Source organism: Eleginops maclovinus, chromosome 24, assembly GCF_036324505.1.
Source record: "Eleginops maclovinus isolate JMC-PN-2008 ecotype Puerto Natales chromosome 24, JC_Emac_rtc_rv5, whole genome shotgun sequence".
Classification (NCBI taxonomy): domain Eukaryota; kingdom Metazoa; phylum Chordata; class Actinopteri; order Perciformes; family Eleginopidae; genus Eleginops; species Eleginops maclovinus.
In genome coordinates this window covers 5,382,212-5,402,948 of record NC_086372.1, presented here as the reverse complement: position 1 = coordinate 5,402,948, position 20,737 = coordinate 5,382,212, and the positions used below count along the sequence as shown (strand labels likewise).

The window sequence follows — 20,737 nt, the reverse complement described above, 5'->3', positions numbered from 1 at the left end:
TACTACAAGCAGGTTAACCCTCTGTGCTTCACCTGACGCAAAAAGGGGGGAAAATTTAATAAAATCTGGACAATAATGGAGGAGAGGTGATGTTATAAGAGGCCATGGTCTGTAGATACAAGAGGAGTCAAAGCATTTAAACTAAAACAATTTTTAAAAATCTGTGTTTTCTAATGAAGTATTAACATTTGAGTTACAGTATCATACTTTTAAATGTAAATTTAAAAGTTTCAGTTTAGTCATGATTTATTGCCCTTAGGTAAAAGATTTTCCTGTCAATTTTAAGGGACCAAAAGGTTCTTTGGTACCAGTTTTCTCATGTGCATACTGGAAATATTTGAAAGACAACATCGAGAGGGAACAAAGGGATTTTAGCCTCTGCAGACCCTTTACATGCACAAAACAACACACTACAAGAAAGGAAAAATCCAAAAAGCAGAATAGGGCCTCTTTAAAGTCAAGTTGAGCACAAATACCCATTCAGCAGATAAAGGACTTTTTCTTTATTCTTCCTCCAAATCTACAAGGTGAAACCAGCCTGGCCTGTTTCCACACAAACACTTGATAAAAGCTCCGGAAAAACAGTCGCAGATGAAACAGGCCGACGGCTCGTCCCAAAGCTTTTCATCTCACCACCTGCTCTCATTTTCAACTGCGTCTCCCATTTGTCCAGAATCTAGTTACAGAGAACCGGTTTGTAAAAATTACATTTTCCCCAGTGAGAAGATTGATGCACTCTTTTTAAAATACAGCAGCTTAATAAACAGTTTTTTATTTCCTGATCCACGCAATAAAAAGGGTTTCAAGTAGTATCCAGGAGACGAGCAGGAATGCTGAGGGTGAGTCAGCGAGGCTCGGTCAAGGTGGCCTGTCATCTCAGGGTGAATAATTATCTGCTTTAATTAAAGCACATTAAGACTGTGTGTGTGTGTGTGTGTGTGTGTGTGTGTGTGTGTGTGTGTGTGTGTGTGTGTGTGTGTGTGTGTGTGTGTAGAGGATGATTGTGTGACTGGGAAAGAGAGCATATGAGGATGGATCCGGGTCTTGTTTGTGCATGCATGTGTGATATTTATGAGTGTTTTCTGTGTGTTTACATGCAGGAATGTGCCCTATTGTCTGTGAGGAATTTATAGAAAAACACGATACAATTGACTCGTGAACGCAGCAGACATTCACAGTGGACGCATGATGTGCCCATTCTGCAACCCTTGGTCAGTGACATTTTTAGTAATGTCTTGTCGCTGAGAAGATGGCAGTCAGTTTCATCTCTGTGCATCAATGCAGAGACGTCGTTATAAGTTTAGCTTAGCATAAAGACTTGAAGCGGAGGGAAACTGCTAGCATGGCTCCAAGAACAGATCTGAAGCTGTCTTTTTTGCAGGATTTCTATCAAAAGTAGATGTCCAAATGAGTAAATGAGGCTTCAGGTTTTGGAGATTTTGCTCATGCATTTACATTTTTACATAATAATACGCAAAATGCATGCAAACTCCAGATAAAGTGCAATTATAGTATGCAAAACAAGGTATTCCACTGTCATAAAAAGACGTGTAAAAACCAGAACTTTACCAGCTTATTTTGTTAGCTTTTGGACAATAGCATTACATCTTTACGGCATGATGGAAGTCAGTGTTTAATAATATTAAACTTCATTGCATTTGATTTTTTTTCCAGTTTTATTGAAACTTTCTGAACAGAAACAGATCTGAGATGGCCTTCAGTACAAATATATAAACTCCTCGCAACATTTCTCTGTTCATAATCCAAAGAGTAAGCAACACTGCAGAACACATTTCGACGAAACGAGAACAACAAATACTGAATGAGAAATGAAAACAGATGTAGAAATGAACATCAAAAGCATCAAAGACACTGGAATAATACTTGCTGAAATCAAAGCGAAATGCTCAAAAACAAAAGTTAGGCTTCTTTTAATACACACTTTAAAACTAGAAACAATTCATTCAAATTAAATCTCCATTAAAAGATAACAATTTTATTCATGCTGCACTTTTTAGATGCACTTTAGAGTCAGAACGTTTAGAAAATACCGATTTTGCATGAAAAAGGTGACATAAATCCACCTTTGGCAGGAATTTCTGATTCTATTATTATCATGAAATGCATTTACGGTCTATCTTTATCATCTTTCATAAAAAAGAAGAATTTGTGTGTGCAACAGTTTTAATTCTGGAAATCATTGGATGCACTTAGAATAAATGCAACAATTGATGCTCAAAACATGAATTATTGACATGGCTCAACATTCAGGTTTGCATGCTTCATTTAGTTTTCAATTGGAAAGAACATACTAGATTTATTATTTGGACCAGATGAAACGTGATGTGAAAACAAAACTAAACATTAACACTGTGGATAACACATCCTCTGTATTCTTCTTCTACAAAAATAAAGTATATCTTGCATAAGATATAATGTAAAATCAACGCTGTAGAGTTAGCAATGTGCTAACAGGTTTTGGCTTTTTACTGAGCAATGTTCTTTTTGTTCTCATGTTTAAAACAATTCCTAATTCTGTTTTGTTTAATAACATCTGATGCATTGCAATGAGTGCCAAGGAAAGGACAAATGTTTGATTCATTCGGCTTGCAAACAGATGTTCAGTGTGGGGATCAAAGTGTTTAAAGATGGCCAAAGGTCACAGTATGTGAGGTTAAGTATTGCAGTGATTGAGGTCTCTGATGTTGTCCTGAAGAAGGTTTGAATACAGAAAAAACAAACTGTAATAAACTGGAAATCTTGAAAAATATATACAGAAAGCGGTAAAGAAACAGTGAGGTGATAAAAGATGAAGAAGAGTAAAAAGAAAGAAGGATTGATGTAACAAGAGGCATCAGAAACACTTTCACTTTGACTTTTTCAATACCATTATGTCTTTCAACGGTGTGATGTCTTCCATAACTCCAAAAAAGAAGACCAGAACGCTGATCTCCAGTAACTCTCGAAGTGGACAGAGTTTTTTTAAGTTCTGCAGGTGGATGTTCACACGGCGAAGTCCCCGTACCCGGTGGGGCAGAAGGCGGCGCCCCGCAGCGAGTCCAGGCAGTTGACGAGGATCAGCGTCCCCGTCAGGTGCTTCCACCTCTTAGTGATGGGGTTCCTCATCCGGTCCAGGCCCAGGTGCAGCTCCTGGATCACGTCCCGGTAGCTGTCCCCAACGTGGGCGGCCCACGTCAGGAGGAAGTCGTAGGCCGGCTTCCACATGGACTAAATGTGTCAAGGAGACAGAGGGGATTTAAAACATGTTTGTATATTTTGGACAATGCTAAGGCTCAGAACATCCACTCGACATTGTTCTTATATTATTATGACAATCTCCCTCACCTCGTTGTCCAGGAGTCCGTTCTTGTCCCGGTGCGGAGCCTCGTACGCGTCCATCTGCTGTCGGGAAACTCGAGCCAGCTTCTCTGCGAGTTCCCTCCATCGGGACGCCACCTCCACCGCCGTGGTCAGAAGCACGAAGTCCAGAACGAGTTTCGCCACCAGACCCTGACAGTCCATCTTCAGTAGCGCCTGGAGGAGGGGGGTGAGACACACAGGGTTAAATACATAAGACTGAAAGGTAGGATGTCGGTTGTTTTTGATGCATGAGCAGAAATATTTTATCCTAATCAATGAATTCATGTTTTTCTAGATTAATTAACATATCGGGATGTCTGTTTTTGGATTAGCTCCCCTTAAAAGTCCTAAAGAGGATTAGAAATAACCATTTATTCACAAGATATAAAGTAAGGATTGGACACTGAGTCAACATATGTGTAGAAAATGTTTGGTTTTGTTCCTCTCATCCTGTATTCTCACATGATGCCTCAATGGATAGAGTCCTGTTTGTCTTTAAAGTGGCCACAGGGCTAAATGTCAAACATTAAGAGGTTCAACACGAGAAAAACATCTTTCTTTATGTGTCAGGGTATGGATATAATCCCCCTGCTGTAAGTGCTGCTGACCCTCAGGCTGTAAATACGCAGCTAACCCGGTTCAATGAGAGTCTGACAGTTAATAAAAGCAGCTGACTGGATAATACACTGGAGGCGGGATTAGAAAAAATACGTTTTATCGAGAGCAGACAAGGCAGTGTGCGTCCACACAGAGATAAGATAAAAAAGCAACTGCTGCAGGCATCCTGCAGCCTCACACTGACACACACACACACACACACACACACACACACACACACACACACACACACACACACACACACACACACACACACACACACTTCAAAGTGATGCTCTGTCCTACGGTGATACCTTTCAGGCTCTTTGCAGGAGATTTGTCTTTGCAGAAATCAGCAAGTGAGCGGATGCACCCTGGAAATGTGTCTCCTTTTTCACTGGACAAGCTCTAACAAACATTGTAGGGGATTTTACTAAAAGACATTTCAAACTATACTCAAAAATATGCACTAGCAATAGCAGACAAAAAGATGCAGCATGTGCAAGAATAAAGTACTTTCCCAAATGAAATACTGCAAAAAATAAATGAAATAGTGCAAGACGAAATGAAAGGCAGTAACCAAATGATGCATTACTAAAAATGGAGGAATCTGGGGTGATGAGAAATGTAATGGGACTTCAGTTGTCAACATAGTGCACGGGAACATATTGCTGGATTATGTGCTGCTTTATGATATGAATAACGCTTCATTCCAGCTCAGCAGTTTATTTATGGCTTCATCAGATCACATCAGAGGTCAGTGTTGCGTGAACCTCCTCAGAAAAAAAAATGTTGTCTTAATGGCCATCAGGAAAAATAATAAACAGCAGCACCCTGAACGCATCACGATGTGATTCATCCCGTCTGATTACTCAGCATCCACGAGAATATAGAAAATTTGGTCGTTTGTTGAATGAAAACTTTGAGCAAATTGTTCTTTTTCGTAATAAATGTGAAATAAATCAGGCTTTGAATGATGTTGTGTTTAAACATATGAATGAAACATTATCTAACACTACTTTAGGAGGAATCTACACACCAAACACACAAATAATTGAAACATAAACGTGTATTTTAGTTGCTTTTTCTGAAAGAAGACATAGTATGGAAGCAAAATAGCTGCAAAATCCCAAATTTGATGAATGCATGACACAATTCATTCATGCTAGTAAACGTTGATGTATGGAATAAGCATGTTGCATTTATGAATAATACCGTACATGTAGAAATAAACACAACACATACATTTGATCTCTGTTTCCAGCCTGGTTTTGGTGGGTGTGGTCCATGTTATTAGGTGACATTGTGCTCTAAAAATAGATAACTCTGCTCCGCTTCAGACCAAAGCGTCTGATAATGAAATGCAGCGACCTGCAGGAAGCCTCGGGGCAGACGGACAGACGGAGCTGACAGCTGACCGAAAGCCTGTCACTGAACGAGCTGCAACTCCAAAAGCTATTATGGGATAACACTCTCAGGTAGAAAGGAAGGAGCGAAAAAGGAATAAAGTTTCTTAAATTTGCTCCAAAATCTGAAAAAATGCCTTTCTGAAACTCCCCAATAATACACGTTTAAATATGAATACTTCATTTCGTTTCGTTTAGGCTACATTCTGCAGAGGAGCTCAAATTTCTCAGACGCATTTCTTGTTTTTGGTGCAATTAGCTTGCAGTTAGGCCTGGATATTCAGGTTGAATATTCATGGCTTGATTCCCATTTTTAGTGTCCGCCACAGAAAGAGAATTATCTGCTGAGTTTAATGACTGTTGTCGTTGGTTTTATACGGGACTCTCCAGGCAGAGGATGGATTACCGGCCTGCAGGATGTTTTATTAAACATCTCTCCCCTCCCGCTGAAAAACAGCAGAGGCTCTCCACTGTGTCCTCTGCCCCTGTAACTCAAGCCGCGGCGATAAAAGATCCACAGGGCGGTGTCGGATGCCCCCGAGGCCCCCAGCCCGTCCTGATCAGTGCCTGCTCACATTTCACCTGAGAACACCTGTCGCTGCTTTTAGACACAAACCCTGAGAACCTCCGCACAGAAGCAGCAATATGCTGTCAAACCAGTGCAATTATTCAACTGATCAACTGTTCATATCAATATATATATTTCTTATAGCACAGTTTTAAAAATAACGCCTCCATTGGACTCCTTTGAACATAGTGACATCACCATGTAACACTTGGGCTGCTACTGGCTTGTGCTCCAACACATTGCACGTGATAGGCTAAGGGGCGGGACATCACAGAGCGGTTGACATATCACATCAGAGCCGGCCAGCTAACCAATCAGAGCAGACTGGGCTCTGGTTTCAGACAGAGGGTGAAAAGAGGTGCTGCAGCATCCATTAACGCATGGAGACATGTCACAGTAGAGGCTCAAAACACAAATATGAACCTGAGCAGATAATCTTTAAAGATAATGAATCTAGTTTTTATAAATCTAAGCACTAAGCAAAATCATTTCCTTCCAGAATCTAAAATAAGGCATCATAATAGCCCTGGTGTTGGTCAGTAAAGTTCTCCTGGGAAACACCAGAATAAACTATTGGCTAGTGCAGAAGAAAAGCCTCATTATTAGAAGAATGAAAGGTTTGTTTGTTTGTTAATCGAGGATTTTGATCCCAAAAGTTCTTCCCCACAGGATTCCTTTTTGCTTGAGCAACAACTACATAAGACGGCTTTTCTCTCTATCTGGAAGATTTAGTAACTCAAGCCTGTGTGATTCACTGGACCCTGATCCTGCGGCTTGATGACAATTTAATGCTCTCTGGGGAAAATGTCGCAGGGGACACATACGCTTTCACAACTTTCACACACACACCCTGATCCAGGACTGGTTTTAGTGCGGCAGGGAACTGAGCAGCAACTTTTGGTTGCAGGAAATAAGTTTCAGATGCATAGATGTAAAAATCCTGGAAATAAAACAACCTAAATCATTCTACTTTTCAGGAAAAATGAATAAAAAGCAAATAATTGAAGGGATTCAAAACTGATTTTATATACAAACAGGAATAAGTTGTTATCCCTGGTTGCAGGGTGAGTGGCAATGGACAACAGTTTAAGGTAGAAAGCATGAACCGCAACATCTTTACCTTAAAGAGTAACTGTCAAAAACCCATTTAGCAAGGCACTTTAACTCCAGCTGCTGCAAACTGCCTCCTCTCCTCTGAATGCATAAACAGTGGTTTGAAAATCTCAGGACTATTTGCTCCCCGCAGGGAGTTGTTGCTGAAGACTGACTTCTCTCAAACTGCAGATTGAAGTTTGATTTCTTCGCTTCCCTTTGAAGGATTTTCTCCCCCCGCTTCATTTCTCCTGTGTGAGCCTCCTCAGGCTGTAACACAAGTTCTTCACCACTCACGTGATGGAGCATTACAATGAAATCCTTCTAGTTTACACTCAGATTGTGTCTCCACTGCTGAAGGGGAAAGAAATCACGCTGTAGAGAGGCTTTAATCAATCAGACAGAGATTGACTCTGACTGTATGAAATTGCATTTCTGTTCTTTTTTCGCTCCAACAAAGCTTTCCTAACGATGCAGCAGCCAACTGAGGAACGCTCACTCGGTAATGGACATCATTTGAGCATAATAGCTGTTGCAGGAGTCACAATAATGCTGAACAATTTTCTCGTCATTTACCGGTGGAGGAAATGCTTTTGCAGCAATCTAACAGTTGGAGGGCAATGATAGCAATTGTAGGACTTAAAGTACTGCAATTGTTTTATTCAAGATAACTTAGTGATCCTGAACTTCCACTAAAATACAAAGAGAATAACACATTGAGTAATTCAATGAGCAAAAATGCAATATATAGCCTGTTTTCAGGTCTGAAATGTGAGAATTGACTGCTTTTCTCTGTTTAATATCATCACATTCACTGTTAAAGACATCACCTATGGCTCTGAGAACTTTCTAAAGGCTATGTTCACCATTTAAGGGGAATTTATGGATTAATTACTGTTGAAATGTAGACCTCATTTAGGCAGCACCCCATTGCTTTATCCAGGGGACAGTACAGTATGTTCATTCCCCTGGAAAGACTTGTAAAAGGTCAGTTTTGTACTTCTAACTTCAGGCAAAAGGATTCAGCTTCAAAGTCTGTGATCGTATAAGACCACCTTGAAGGCAAGAGATTCCTAAGTCTCACTGACCAAAAATCAAAGGTTGGACTTCAAAACGTCCAAGATTTATTCAAACGTCTGCTCAAAAATCCAAAAAACACAACCTGTTTGGGGAAATAAAGTCAAATCAAGTACACAAAACCACATGTTCTCACTTTCAGGCTTCTGCCGGGTCAGCATGACATTTGATCAATGTATCTATCAGGTTAATTTTGGGGAAAACAAGCCTTAAAAACATTGATTAAGTCCAATGTGCTGTTTCCACCCCTCACAATACGCACTTAGATGCTTAAAGACCTATTGCAACACTTTAGAAATTGGTCCACAATGAATCGGTCTTACCATCATTAGCTCTCTCTGGAAGGACTTCCTCTCCTTGTTCTCCATGTTCGTACACTCCTCTTTGAGTTTCTCCAGAACCGACGCCACTTTCTCCGGCTCGTTGTCCAGCTCTGTTCTGCAGAAATAATTCAGCGGCAAATTCCCGTATCCTAGTGCATCTGCAAACGCCCTCCAGCTGCCCACGTTCTCCATTAAAACCGTCCTCACTGTTGCGTAGATGTAGGTAAGAAACTTGCAAGGCTTCAGGATCTGCTCCAGCAGCACTGTGGTGGTTAGATCCGGCCCGATCCAATAAATAGGCTTGACTTTACCCAGAACTAAAACGTTCTTGGCATGGACCAGTCCCATCTTCCCCTGATAGTATCCAATGTACCACTCTTTAGTCCGCAGCTGACCTCGCAGTTTGATTTTCTCCTCGCTGAGCAAGGCAATAACATCCCCCTTTTTGTACTCCAACAGATATGTGCTCTTGTTCTGCCTGATTACCGTTTTGATCAACTTGCCAAATTTCAGGTTGGTGATACACCGGTCCTGAAACTTTGGGTATTTGGAAGTGGCGGCCAGCGGTGACAAGACGATCTTATCCACCTCTCTCTTTTTTAGAAACCTCCTCTGGCCTGATATCCTTGCTCCGGTTTTGGGTGGCGGTGGTGGTGTTTGGACGCAGAACTGCGTGAGGATGCAGTCAAGTGCGTCCTTAACTTGGACCCTGAGTGTAAAATCTGAAATGCTGTTTGGGTTATGCGATGTGATCATGTAAAGGAGCCTGCTCACTTTCCCCAGTTTAACTTGAAACCCCCGAATCACCCCCGTCCCCTCGCAGGACTTCACCTCGTAGTTAGACATGTTGGAGTACAGCCCCAACAGGAGGTCCTGAGGGTACCCCAGCACGAACTGATGCTTCCCCCAAAGCTGGAGGGCCACTGGCGGACTAGAATTCACCAGGTGACCCACCTCGTTTACCAGCAAGGTATTAGGGGCGCAGTCATGCCCAAACATGGCCACGACTGTCTTGAACGACGGGTGAATGTGCTTGGGTCCGTAGACGCCCAAAGTGACTTTCCTTTGCACATAATCCCAAACAGTTGTGTTGTGGCTGATGTATTGGGACTGAACAACCACAGCCACATACATGCACGGCTCCAGACTATCCAGCTGCACCTGGACTGTATCCTTGTAAAGGTAAGCATTAGGGATGGGCGTGTAAGGCCCTTCTTTGCAGTCACTGCGAACGCAAAGCACATCCGCAGTGTGACAACTCTCCTTCTTGACTGTAACCGATACCTTCATCTCCAACGTGAGGAAGGACTTTGTCTCCATGTTGCTCAACTTGATCTCCACCACAGGGCTCACTGAGGAGCAGTGATCTGTGTTGAGCTCCAGAGGAGGGTCTAGCAAGGCTTTCATGGAGATCTGCTGGTGTTCTCCATTGCTGACGTGGCCTTCAGGGATGTGAATGCTGATTTGGGTGTCCGGGAGCTGAACAACGCCTCCGTTAGAGTCCAACATGCACACAATGTTGGTCTCCACCGGCTGCGTCTGGCCCCACCCTGGACTCTGACCCAGAGAGTCAAGGTCATGGCACGACCTGGCTAGCTTTCTGTGGTTCAACCAAGCAGTCCTGAAGTCCTCCCGACTCTGAAACTGCTCCGGGGAAGGAGCCTTAAGGCCTGTGAAAAATCCCGAAGAAGGTAAGGTTGGATTGGACTGTGCCTGCAGGACGGACAGTTCTGAGAGACTGTGGGAACGTTTGCTCCTGAAAAACGGATTATCCCTGTGGAGGTTAGGTAAGACCTCTTGATTTGGGCTTGTGGGGGTTGTACTGTTAATGTGGCAGCTGCTGAACCCATTGGTCATGACTGTACTAGAGGTATAGTTTGAGCAAGATGACGGAGATGCCAGTGCATCAAACAGAATAAGATCCGTTGAGTTCCTAACACCAGAATCTTTGCAGTTTTGATCTTTAATAAAGGGGTTCACAGCAAAGGGAGTGTTGTTGTAAATTGGGGAGGGCTTAAGGGAACCCCCTGTCCACTCCCCTAGGCCTCCAAACTCCTTTGACCCGTCCTCGTACCCTTCCCCAAGACTGTCAATCATCCCGCTGTCGCTGAGCGAAGAGTTCCTGAAGTTGAGCGGCTGCACGTAGGCAGCAGGGATGTAGCCCATCTCCGTGTTGTTGTGTGCGTACCACCACTCCCCTCCTGACGTGTCCAACACATAGAGGCGATCACCTTTGGAGAACTTCAGTGTAGTGAAGCTGCTGGGGCAATAATCCTTTATGGCGACCACTTCCTGCGCAGCTCCATAGGAGGAGGAAGTGTCCAGCCTTAAGGCACTGGGAGAAGGCACTGAAAAGGACAAAACGATATTAGACATTATCTATAAAAATAACTGACGGTCTTTTAACTTGATTGCAAAGTGGGACAATCAATGGCTGATTACTCAAAACACTGCACTGCTCATAATCAGACAATCTAATGGGCCAGTTGAAATGATGAGGTGAGGGTACTACAGATCAGACAGGGGTCTAACAATGGGTTATCTCCAAATGGATCAGGAAGAAGTAAATCTGTTATAAAAAAAAAAAGGAGGTCAGTCAAAATGGTTCCAAAGAACAAAACCTTTAATCATTCTGAAAGCAAGGACACATTTTCCAGATCACTAAGCAAACATATGAGCAAATGAACTGCATAATTTACTGCACAATTCTCCTATTTTTAGTTGACATCATTAGCGTATATGGAGCATGTAAACAAAGCTTTAATGCAGAGCAACCAGTGAAATGAAAGAGCCAGAGAGGGAATAATAGGATTTCATTTCCACATATGACTGAGTAGAGTATTGTACCTGGCAAGATACTGTACATAATAGACATAAAAGTGGTGTGAATACAGTAAAAACAGACCTTTAACGTCATTGAGACTGGCCCCAGTGACCCCTTCGCTAATGTCGATGAGCGTCCCCTCGGACTTGCAGCGAGGCAGGACATGATTGTTGTTGGTCACTCTGATGATGCGATGGGCAGCCATGGCCGCTACTTAGCACAGAGCTCACTCATTGGCAGCTTTTCATCTGGATGGGAAACAAACAAAGCATTTCCAAATGGGATCGATCGATTTAATGCAATGCACAAATTGAATGAAATTAAGGGCAACGACGCAGGTAGGACTTTTGATTTTCTAGATCAGAGTTGCAAAGGTCAGAGTTGCAGCTGCAGGGAATAAGCTTGACAAATATCACTGCATTTATGAAGGATGTTCAGGGGGAAAGAAATGACTTGCAGCTTTTTTTCTAAATCGATGCAAAGAGCATGAGCGGTTCAGCTCGGAGAAGGAGAAAGAGAGAGATGTGATTGAGGAGCAGTGCACTGGAGAATAAATAAATATATGACACAAAACAAGATTGCATTTCTGAGTGATTTGAAAATGATGGTCAGAAACATAATGTGCAGAACGAGGCAAAAGCATCTCAGGAAACAATATTTCTTTAAGTGAACAGCTGAAGATAGTATCACTATTATGGTGGAGCCAGTATCATTCCCTATATGCCATACAGGGAATATGTAATACTTATCCTTCATACTCTGATTTAACAAAGTTGCATTTAAAATTGTATTTTGAATATTTGATTAGGGGTAAGAAATGCTGCTGAAAGTTGTGTGTGCGATGATTTAGACAGTTTTGGGCTATGTAATTCTACCTGGACAGTAAACTGAAACATTGCATCACTTATTCTGTAAAACTGATGTTTAGCAAAATGCAATCGGGTCTGTTTTTCTAAAAAAGCACCAGGACAGGAATTTGCAGAATAAAGTTTTTCCACACAAAGGTCAAAACAAAAAAAAAACCACATTTCTTTTCTTGTCAAAAAAAAGGGAGACAATACAAAAAAAAAGGGGAGAGCTGCAATATTGTCCAACAGGGGATTAAAGCAGCAAACATCTCTCCCTCCGGCTGTTTTCACTCTGCTGCTCTGTGTTTTCACCATTTAGATCTCTGATTGTGTTGAGCAAGTTACCAATTTGCTTGTCTGAATTGAGTTGTGATTCAATTTGTGTATGAAAACACAGAGTCAGCAGAGGAGAGTAATCTGATTAGAGGGAGATCCAGATATTGTTTTGTAGCAAAACGCCGTTCCCTCAGTCACCACAGACTTTTATTATTCCTGCAGGACGTGGTGAGCGGCGACACCGAGAACATTTGCATTGCCACACTAATGATGCCATTTTAATCTGATTAAAGCAACACAGACTGCAGGAGCTGCCACGTCCCTTTCACTCATTATCTTCATTAGGGAGGAATTTCTGCCCACATTAAACGCTGAGGTTTTTTAATTCAGCTGCAGGTGTTTGCTTTAACAAAATACAGCACTACACTTTGTTATAGCAGCTCCTGTTTTCAGACAAACCTGAGAACAACACACAGCAGAGGAGGGATATTATTAGAAATTGCTTGTTTTTCTAATAAGGGGCCCTAGTAATCTGCTTTCTCCAGAAAATCTACCTGATTTTTCAAAACTATGTCCATGAAAAGCAAATTTAGACGATATTTGACCATTTTAAACATGGAAAACTCAGACTTTCTTATCTCTCATACCTCAAAATGACAAAACAGTGAAAAAGTGGAGTGGTTTCAGAGCAGAGGTGCTCTCTGGGAAGTGCTTTGTTTAATGGCTGCATCTGTTTGAGCTTGTGTTGAAATCCAGTCAAACTCCTCTGAGGTGACATTTCATTTTCTTGCTCGTCAGGGAGCGTGTCGCCCGCCCGTCGATAAAAAAAGCCCCCTTTAGTTTCAAATGAACACTCAGCGGGCAGCTGCGATCAATAAGGAGCCGCTGACAGACAAAGACAGCGTCACCGGCTTTGATAGAACATGGAGGCCATCCCCACTGCATGCAGCAGGAGGTGAAAGGAGAAAAGAGGAGGAACTGGAAGCTGGAAACAGCAGGAGGTTCAGTTCAAAGCAAACTGGGTTCTTCAAAAACTCATTTCCAGGATTTGAAGAGAAGAAACGACACAAGCTATAAAAACACCAGAGGTGGAAAAGTAGAAATACGCACTCCATTAAAATTAAAGTCCTGAATCTAAAATGCTACTTAAAGTGGCCCTATTACTGGATGCTTTTGGCTGAAGTAAAGTACTCAGTATGCAGGAAGACACTTTTCACCTTTTATTTTTTATAAAATATTATGTTTCCATTACCAACACAAACATGTAAGGGCATTTTAAAGCTGTAGCTTGTCAATGGGGAGCCAGTTCAGATAAAATAATGGGTTATTTGCACAAACAGGACTGCGATACCCTGCATGAATACAGAATAACAACACACAGTTTATTCAGCATTGGGGGAAATGAACCTGCTTTACTTTATGTTGGAAGAGACATTTCTATTACAGGAGGAAAGAAAGATGCTCCCAGGAGATTTAAGGAAACTGCTGCAGGGCTTCTGGGTGAGCCTATTGACTGGAAATATGCGTCCCCCGTCCCCCACGAGTTTGTGAAATACTCTGCATTATAAACTCATTTCAGTCAGGCTGACGGAGAGGCGAAGCGGGGAGTAGAAAGTTTAATTAGCCGCATGCCGGCTGGGTCTAATCCCTGGATGAATTTCGCTATAATAACCATTTCCAGCATCCGTATGCTCGTGGAGAGTTTATCACTTTGCCATCACAGCTGTTTGAAATGAGCAGATTACAGGAGGGAGAATGAGACACAGAGCGGCACAACAAAATCATGTCAAACCTAACCAACAGTGTTTAATATCCAGGCTTTATCGGCTGTTGAATAAGTGTTCAAACAAAAACTAATCCCAGATCAAAGAGAGGAAGCTACAGGGCTCAATGTCTGTTAAATCTCGATCAAACAAACCAAAATACTCCGTAGTCAGTGTGATTATCGCTGGTTTTCCTTACATATGTCTCCTGATTATTCATAAGTTAGTTTCTCTCTTTCTTGCTACAGTTTGTCCCCTCAAGACAAAATAAAGTACCTTAAACGCACAACAACAACACTTCAAAGTCCATTAAAGGTCAGCTCTTTTATTTATCCTGCAGGAAACTGTGAGCAGGGTTTGATTCTGTCCTTTCCTCAGGGACACAAAAACATTTGGTCTACTTTGAGTCAGGTATACCTAAACGACTGCCCTGTTGTGGCCTGAGGCAATGCAGCCCAGCTCCCAGCATGCATTTGGTCAGTGTTCACACCTCCAATGCAGTGGCAGTGAACCAGTAGAACAAATGGATGGAAAAAGGGGTTTAGGGAAATGATGTCCTTGGAAGTTTGATAAATTCCTGCAACAGATTGTCCTCTACGGCCACCGCAGATGTTGCCTGAGGAGGGATTTCTGCATGAATGTGAATTAGAGTTAAATGAATGAGAGAAATCTAATCAAAGATAAATGAAGATTACCTTAATTGTCATTGTTTAAGGATATTTTGTGCCAAACCAGCCTGTTTCTGAAAGTGTTTCGATGCTAAGATGGGTTTTTTTGCAGGAATAATAGGGACACGTGTCAACTCACTGCAAAATCAACTGGGTTTCTTCAAGAGTGGGAAATCTTTGCAGGTTAAAGAACTTAATGTGATCATGCAGCTTTCAAATGTGCATCCTTAAACCATTCTGAATATGCATTTAGTTTTGTATTTTGACTGTTTGACACTTATATTGCTTCAGAGAGTAATGGTCGTCTCTGTGAGCACTTATCTCTCATGCACCTTTACATCCTGAAAATACTGATTCATCAAGCTTTTATGTATTTATGTGGAAATATGAAACAATAATGGTGAGTTTTTTCCTCCCTAACAAGTACAATTTAGCAGCATTAAATAGTTAGACTTTTGAGGAGTTTAATTTCATGCATTTGTGTAAAAAGTGATTATTTGGTTGCACCTAAAAGTTCCATAATTTTCCTCCAGGCTTATTTTTTCCACACTTCCTGCTGCAGCTTTGTGACATTATCAGGTTTAATTTTTTACCCTGCAGAGCAACCGAAATATAAAAATCCTCCGCTTGGCATGTGGTCAACTACATTAGAGTGGCACCGTTCATCACCGGGGAAATTCACCCGTAAAATATTACAATCTCTGCGCTCTCCTCAGGATGGATTTCCAGGTAACTGAGGCCGCTAAGTGCCGAGTTTTAGTGCTGCTTCCACCTCTAAAGCTGCAGGAAGCACTGGAAAAAGTCAGCTTTATGGCAGAAAATGAGTTTTTAGATCTATAATTTACCTCCAAAGTCTACTTCCAGCCGGGGGGGGGGAGCATTGAGTTGATAAATTGTGCTTGGAAATGTAATTAATTTAAAAAAACATCTAGATTTCAGATTTATAATTGCATGAAAACTGTTTTTAACTGATGGTGTAATAATGTGGATTAATGAAGTGAGGAGAACTCGTGTTGTTCAATCATTACGCCCTAATGTGACGCAGTTTTACATCATTTCACAAAGATATTAGATAGAGAAGACATGTTACATCAGGTAGCTACTACTTTTAATTTACATTCCAGTCTTACAGTTCTTTCTCAACCTTGCAGAAGTTTTGGGGTATAATTATCTCCCTTTTAGCAATTGTTTTAAGTTTTATAGCATTAGATTTCACATTTAATACCTTACTTAGTAACTATTATCAAGAGGATATATTTATTTATGAGTTTTAAATCAACACACAGAGTAAAGAATACTTGAAATGATGTTGTTTGTTGCTATACTAAAAAAAAACATGTGCAGAGAGTTAACATATAGTGTGTATGTATGTGTGTGTGTGTGTGTGTGTGTGTGTGTGTGTGTGTGTGTGTGTGTGTGTGTGTGTGTGTGTGTGTGTGTGTGTGTGTGTGTTGTGCTGAGAGGGCATTAATTACAAAATGGAGCACACCTTCGAGCGGAGCAGGAAAACGATGACATGCTAGTTTTCAGGCTTAGCGTCGAGGGGGGGAAAGACAACAGAGTGTGTGTGTGTGTGTGTGTGTGTGTGTGTGTGTGTGTGTGTGTGAGTGTGTGTGTGTGTGTGTGTGGTGTGAAGGTGTTTAGTGTCAATTTTAAATCAGTTTGTGTGCATGTGTTTGTTAACAGAGGAAAAGGACAAATAGTGAGGAAGAGGAAGTGATGAAGAGAGGAAAGGAAGAGGGAGTCTTTGCAAATGTTGTCCAGAGTGAAATATTAAAACAAACAGAGTCATTTCATCAACTGTGTAAGCAAAAAAACACACACTCGACAGCAGCCAAAGAGCAAAATCGAACAAGAGAGGAAGAGGAGGCAGCTGAGGAAGATTTTTGAGGACATATATTCAAACAGGGAGAGAAGAAGAAGAGTAAAGGAGAAAAGAAGAAGAAGAAGAAGAAGAAGAAGAAGAAGAAGAAGAAGAAGAAGAAGAAGAAGAAGAAGAAGAAGAAGAAGAAAGTGGAGGTGTTGAGGTGAGGAGGAAGAAGGCACAAGAAAAAGATGATGAAGAGGAGCAAGAGAGGAAAGTAATTGAACAGGGGAGGAAAGAGGAAGAGGAGGGAAGTAGGAGAAACCTTAAGGGAGAAGAAGAAATGGGAGGACAGGAATGAGAGAAAGAGAGGCTTGAAAGTCAATAAGAGGATATAAACAAGGGGAAGAGGAAAAATGAAATGAGGAAGGACAGGAAGAATTTGCCATACCTGAAACGCCAGGAAACACACACACACACACACACACACACACACACACACACACACACACACACACACACACACACACACACACACACACACACACACACACACACACACACACACACACACACACACACACACACACACACATACACACACACAGAGAGAGAGAAAATCACTCTGCATCTAATATCTAATTAAGCAGAGTTGCAGGCGGCAGCAGTGTGTGTGCTGCTGATAGAAAGAGAGAGGAGGATTTTCAGATTATCTGATGACCTTACTGGCAGGGCTGAGGGGGCGTGCACGTGCACCTCACCGCGTGCACACACTTGACGACGTGTAGTGCTAATTATCAAACTTATAATTCACTTTACCTCCATCTGCTAATGAGATTTCCACTAAAAAACAGTGGGTGTTTCTCTATGCCATGTGGATATTCTATAATTATTAGCAGATATAAGGTATTGGTAGATACATTGATTCGTAAAATAAGTAAAGAATGGAACAAATGTGCAGAAAAGCTTTGAATTTAAATATATAAATAGTGTTTAAAGAATAAATACAGCATCATAAGACATTAAAATGATCAAACATGGCACAATCAACTCGGAATAATCCATTAGAACACTGTAATATCAATATGGCCATAATATGCATTTAATGTAACTATAAAGACGCATGAAAACACCATGGAAACACTACCAGAAACAGACCATATCAACATAATACAATAGAATATTTTACTTTGAGTGAAGCCGAATTACTCTCCAGACTCTTTTCTGCTAAATTAGCTACAAAAAGAGCACATCTTTGGTGTTAAAAGATAATTAGAAGTAATTAAATTTAAATGAGTGCGAAATGTGAACTGACCTCCTGCTGGCTGGAAGCCCGGACGCGCAGAGTAGGTAAGTGAGAAGGTGAGGGAAACAGCTGATGGAGAGACTTCTTCTCCTTTCATTTGCCTTAACGACCAAAACAAATACCATGAGTTATTAAAAAGGTACGAATAAGATTATTACTCCACAGTTCTGGAAGTTTTCAGCGGTGATAGACGCGCACACACGCCACTCAACGTCCGTCTCTGCTCCGGTCTGCCGGAGGACTGAGGCACTATAGTGGAGGAGAGTGTGTGGCGTCACTGGGAGGGGGCGTGGCCACACACACACACACACACACACACACACACACACACACACACACACACACACACACACACACACACACACACACACACACACACACACACACACACACACACACACACACACACACACACACACACACTGATTGGCTATTACAGGCTTTCAGAAATTTCAACGGTGAAAAACGAATAGGATTTTTGACATTGAAATACGACTTTCGGTCCAGTAAGGTCGTGCAAAGCCAAAGTTAGCTATCTTTATTTTAGACTCTCTGGCTCTCCATCATTTAAAGGTCAGCTGTGAAGACCCATGTCAAAGGTCACCCAAGTTTAACTGGGACCTGGCCTTTAGTGTAAACTCTCTTCTTGCTCCGTTTTCTTTTTCTTTCTTCTTCTAATTGTCATGACAGTGGTCATTTCAATATGGAGCCTGGACTGATTCATTGAAGACATTAAATCCACTGAAATAAAATCAAACTGCACATCTTTGGGTTGCTACTTATCTTTTTATTATCAATGAAGAAACTTGTTTCCACAAACTGAGCATTAAAAAGGTGAATAAGACGGGCCCTGGAGTCAGTAACGATCAACACAACAGGCTCTATAAATAAAGCGGAGTGGATCTGCAGGGAAACGACTTGTGGTGCTAAAGAGGCGCTGCTCATTAAAGTGGTGATTAAAACGCTGTCACTGTGCACCATTAACAATAATAACAGCAGCAGAAGCTGTATTTGGAAATGTTATGTCTTGTGCGCGCAAAGATAGTTTGAATTCATCTTTTAAAAGCATAAAGACTTTATGTTTAACCGCTCTAGTATCTGATGGATATTAATTCAGTTTAAATGACAAATCAAAAGATTTAAAGGTGCATAAAAAGGCTGTTTGAGTGTTTTTCATTCCACATATTAGCCAAATAGAGCTTCTCTTTCATCTCATTGACTCAAACGCTGAATAAAGCTGCTGTCAGAACACACAACGCAGCGAAAAGACGACAAGAAGAAGACAAATTGTCTCGAAATAAGCTTCAAAACGCAGTGGAGAAGACTCCCTGGATGTGAAGATTTACTAATGACAGTTCTGTTTGAAAAGTAACATACCTGTCTGATTTGGTATTTAAGTCACATATATGAGCTGTTTTAAAACTCTATACTTACGGGTTGATTCTCAGGTGACAGTGGCAGCAGCTTCAGCTCTGCAGCTGTCACAAGGCAGAGTCAAAGGTCGTGACCTCTGTGCATCATGTGTTTGACTTATACCGTGCGCGGTCAAAAGAAAGAAAAAGGAAGTATTTAAAATGTGACTGCTTGGTAAAGTTAGCGAAATCAAACGCATTAAGAAATGCCTGGATGAAATGACCTCAAAAACATTACAAAAGATGAAGAAGACTTCCCGCTCTACTAAGGAAAGTTGTAGTCTTTTGCATCACATGCGGCGGATTCTCCCCCTCAGCAACGCCTGGGGGAACTACAGAAAGCAGCAACCAAAGTTTACAACAAGGCAGATAATTAGAGCAACAGCTGGAGAGGAGAACCCCCTTTAACCGCTTTAATTAAAACGCATTGTCCTACTTCATCATGCACAAAACTAAATCAGGTGTGTGTGCAGCTCTGCATCACTCTTTCCTACCTTTAGACACGTTGTTTTTTTATCTCTTCTCCTGCATTTAGTTTGCAATTTCATATTCATTCATGAATTTGTATCTTATTTAGCTCATGCTTTAATTCAATTTAATTCAAAGGTTTTATTTGAAATTAACATTAAAGTTACAGTTTGGTGTTTGGCAAGGAGCATCCTCCAACAGAACAAAATAAAATCTATTAAGGACAAAAAAGAATAAATAAATATAATATGGTGCAATTAAAAAATAAGTAAAATGGGTGAAATAAAATACAAGTATTAATAATAATAATTAATGCAAAATAAATAAATTGTGTAATAGAAAAGAAAGTTAAATGTGTGAAATGATGCAGGAAATATTACACTTTTGTACGGTTCAAAAACATCCCAGAAGCTTTAGGATATATATATATATATACACACAGGGTATTTCTCTACCCTTCGATCCTATGATGGATGCTTCAGCAGCTTCAGAAAGCATTATGATTTATGTGACCGCCCTCCTCATGCTCTCTCATTCTGCTCTGTCAGGGCCGGCAGGGGGGGGTGATGGATATCTGTAAGGCCACTTCTGAAGGGACCGAGGACCAGCGGGTCACCTTGGACCTGCCCGATTAGAAACAGATTTCTCAAACGTTTTCAGCGACTGCAGCTGACGAGAGCAGCGGCTAGATCAAATAAACTGAAGGGTTCATCGATCAAGATCAAGCCCCTGGATGTTGTGTCTTTTTTCTTTGACAATTTTCCTCCAAAAGTCCACTTGTTTTGCATGAAAGTATAAATTATACACACTTAAACCACTAAAAAACACAGCAAAATTAAGTAAAAACTGCTCCAATCGACAGCTTTCCTAAAGTTTAAGGAGCATAATCATTGACTTTTCTTTCCTTTTAGAGATCTTTGTGCATGTATTAATAACATAGGATTA

The 20,737-nt window shown here is 41.2% G+C and overlaps 1 protein-coding gene across 1 annotated transcript; it reads right to left on the bottom strand.

Annotated features, from left to right (window-relative positions):
- Nucleotides 1-1,657: 1,657 nt before the first annotated feature.
- On the bottom strand, nucleotides 1,658-18,145 carry sh3bp4a (SH3-domain binding protein 4a). Its single transcript, XM_063877979.1, has 5 exons — nucleotides 17,922-18,145; nucleotides 11,329-11,495; nucleotides 8,424-10,771; nucleotides 3,346-3,534; nucleotides 1,658-3,228 (listed from the first exon to the last, which is right to left on the bottom strand). The coding sequence occupies exons 2-5, from the start codon at nucleotides 11,450-11,452 to the stop codon at nucleotides 3,004-3,006; spliced, it is 2,886 nt and encodes a 961-aa protein (XP_063734049.1). The 5' UTR covers nucleotides 11,453-11,495; nucleotides 17,922-18,145; the 3' UTR covers nucleotides 1,658-3,003.
- Nucleotides 18,146-20,737: the final 2,592 nt, after the last annotated feature.

Bases quoted from the DNA above. Each gene is read 5' to 3' on its own strand.
- sh3bp4a (XM_063877979.1), bottom strand. From the start codon at position 11,452: ATGGCTGCCCATCGCATCATCAGAGTGACCAACAACAATCATGTCCTG. The intron at 10,772-11,328 runs GTCTGTTTTTAC...TGTCCTTTTCAG, and splicing joins CAGTCTCAATGACGTTAAAG to TGCCTTCTCCCAGTGCCTTA. The intron at 3,229-3,345 runs GTGAGGGAGATT...TGACACATTTAG, and splicing joins ACGGACTCCTGGACAACGAG to TCCATGTGGAAGCCGGCCTA.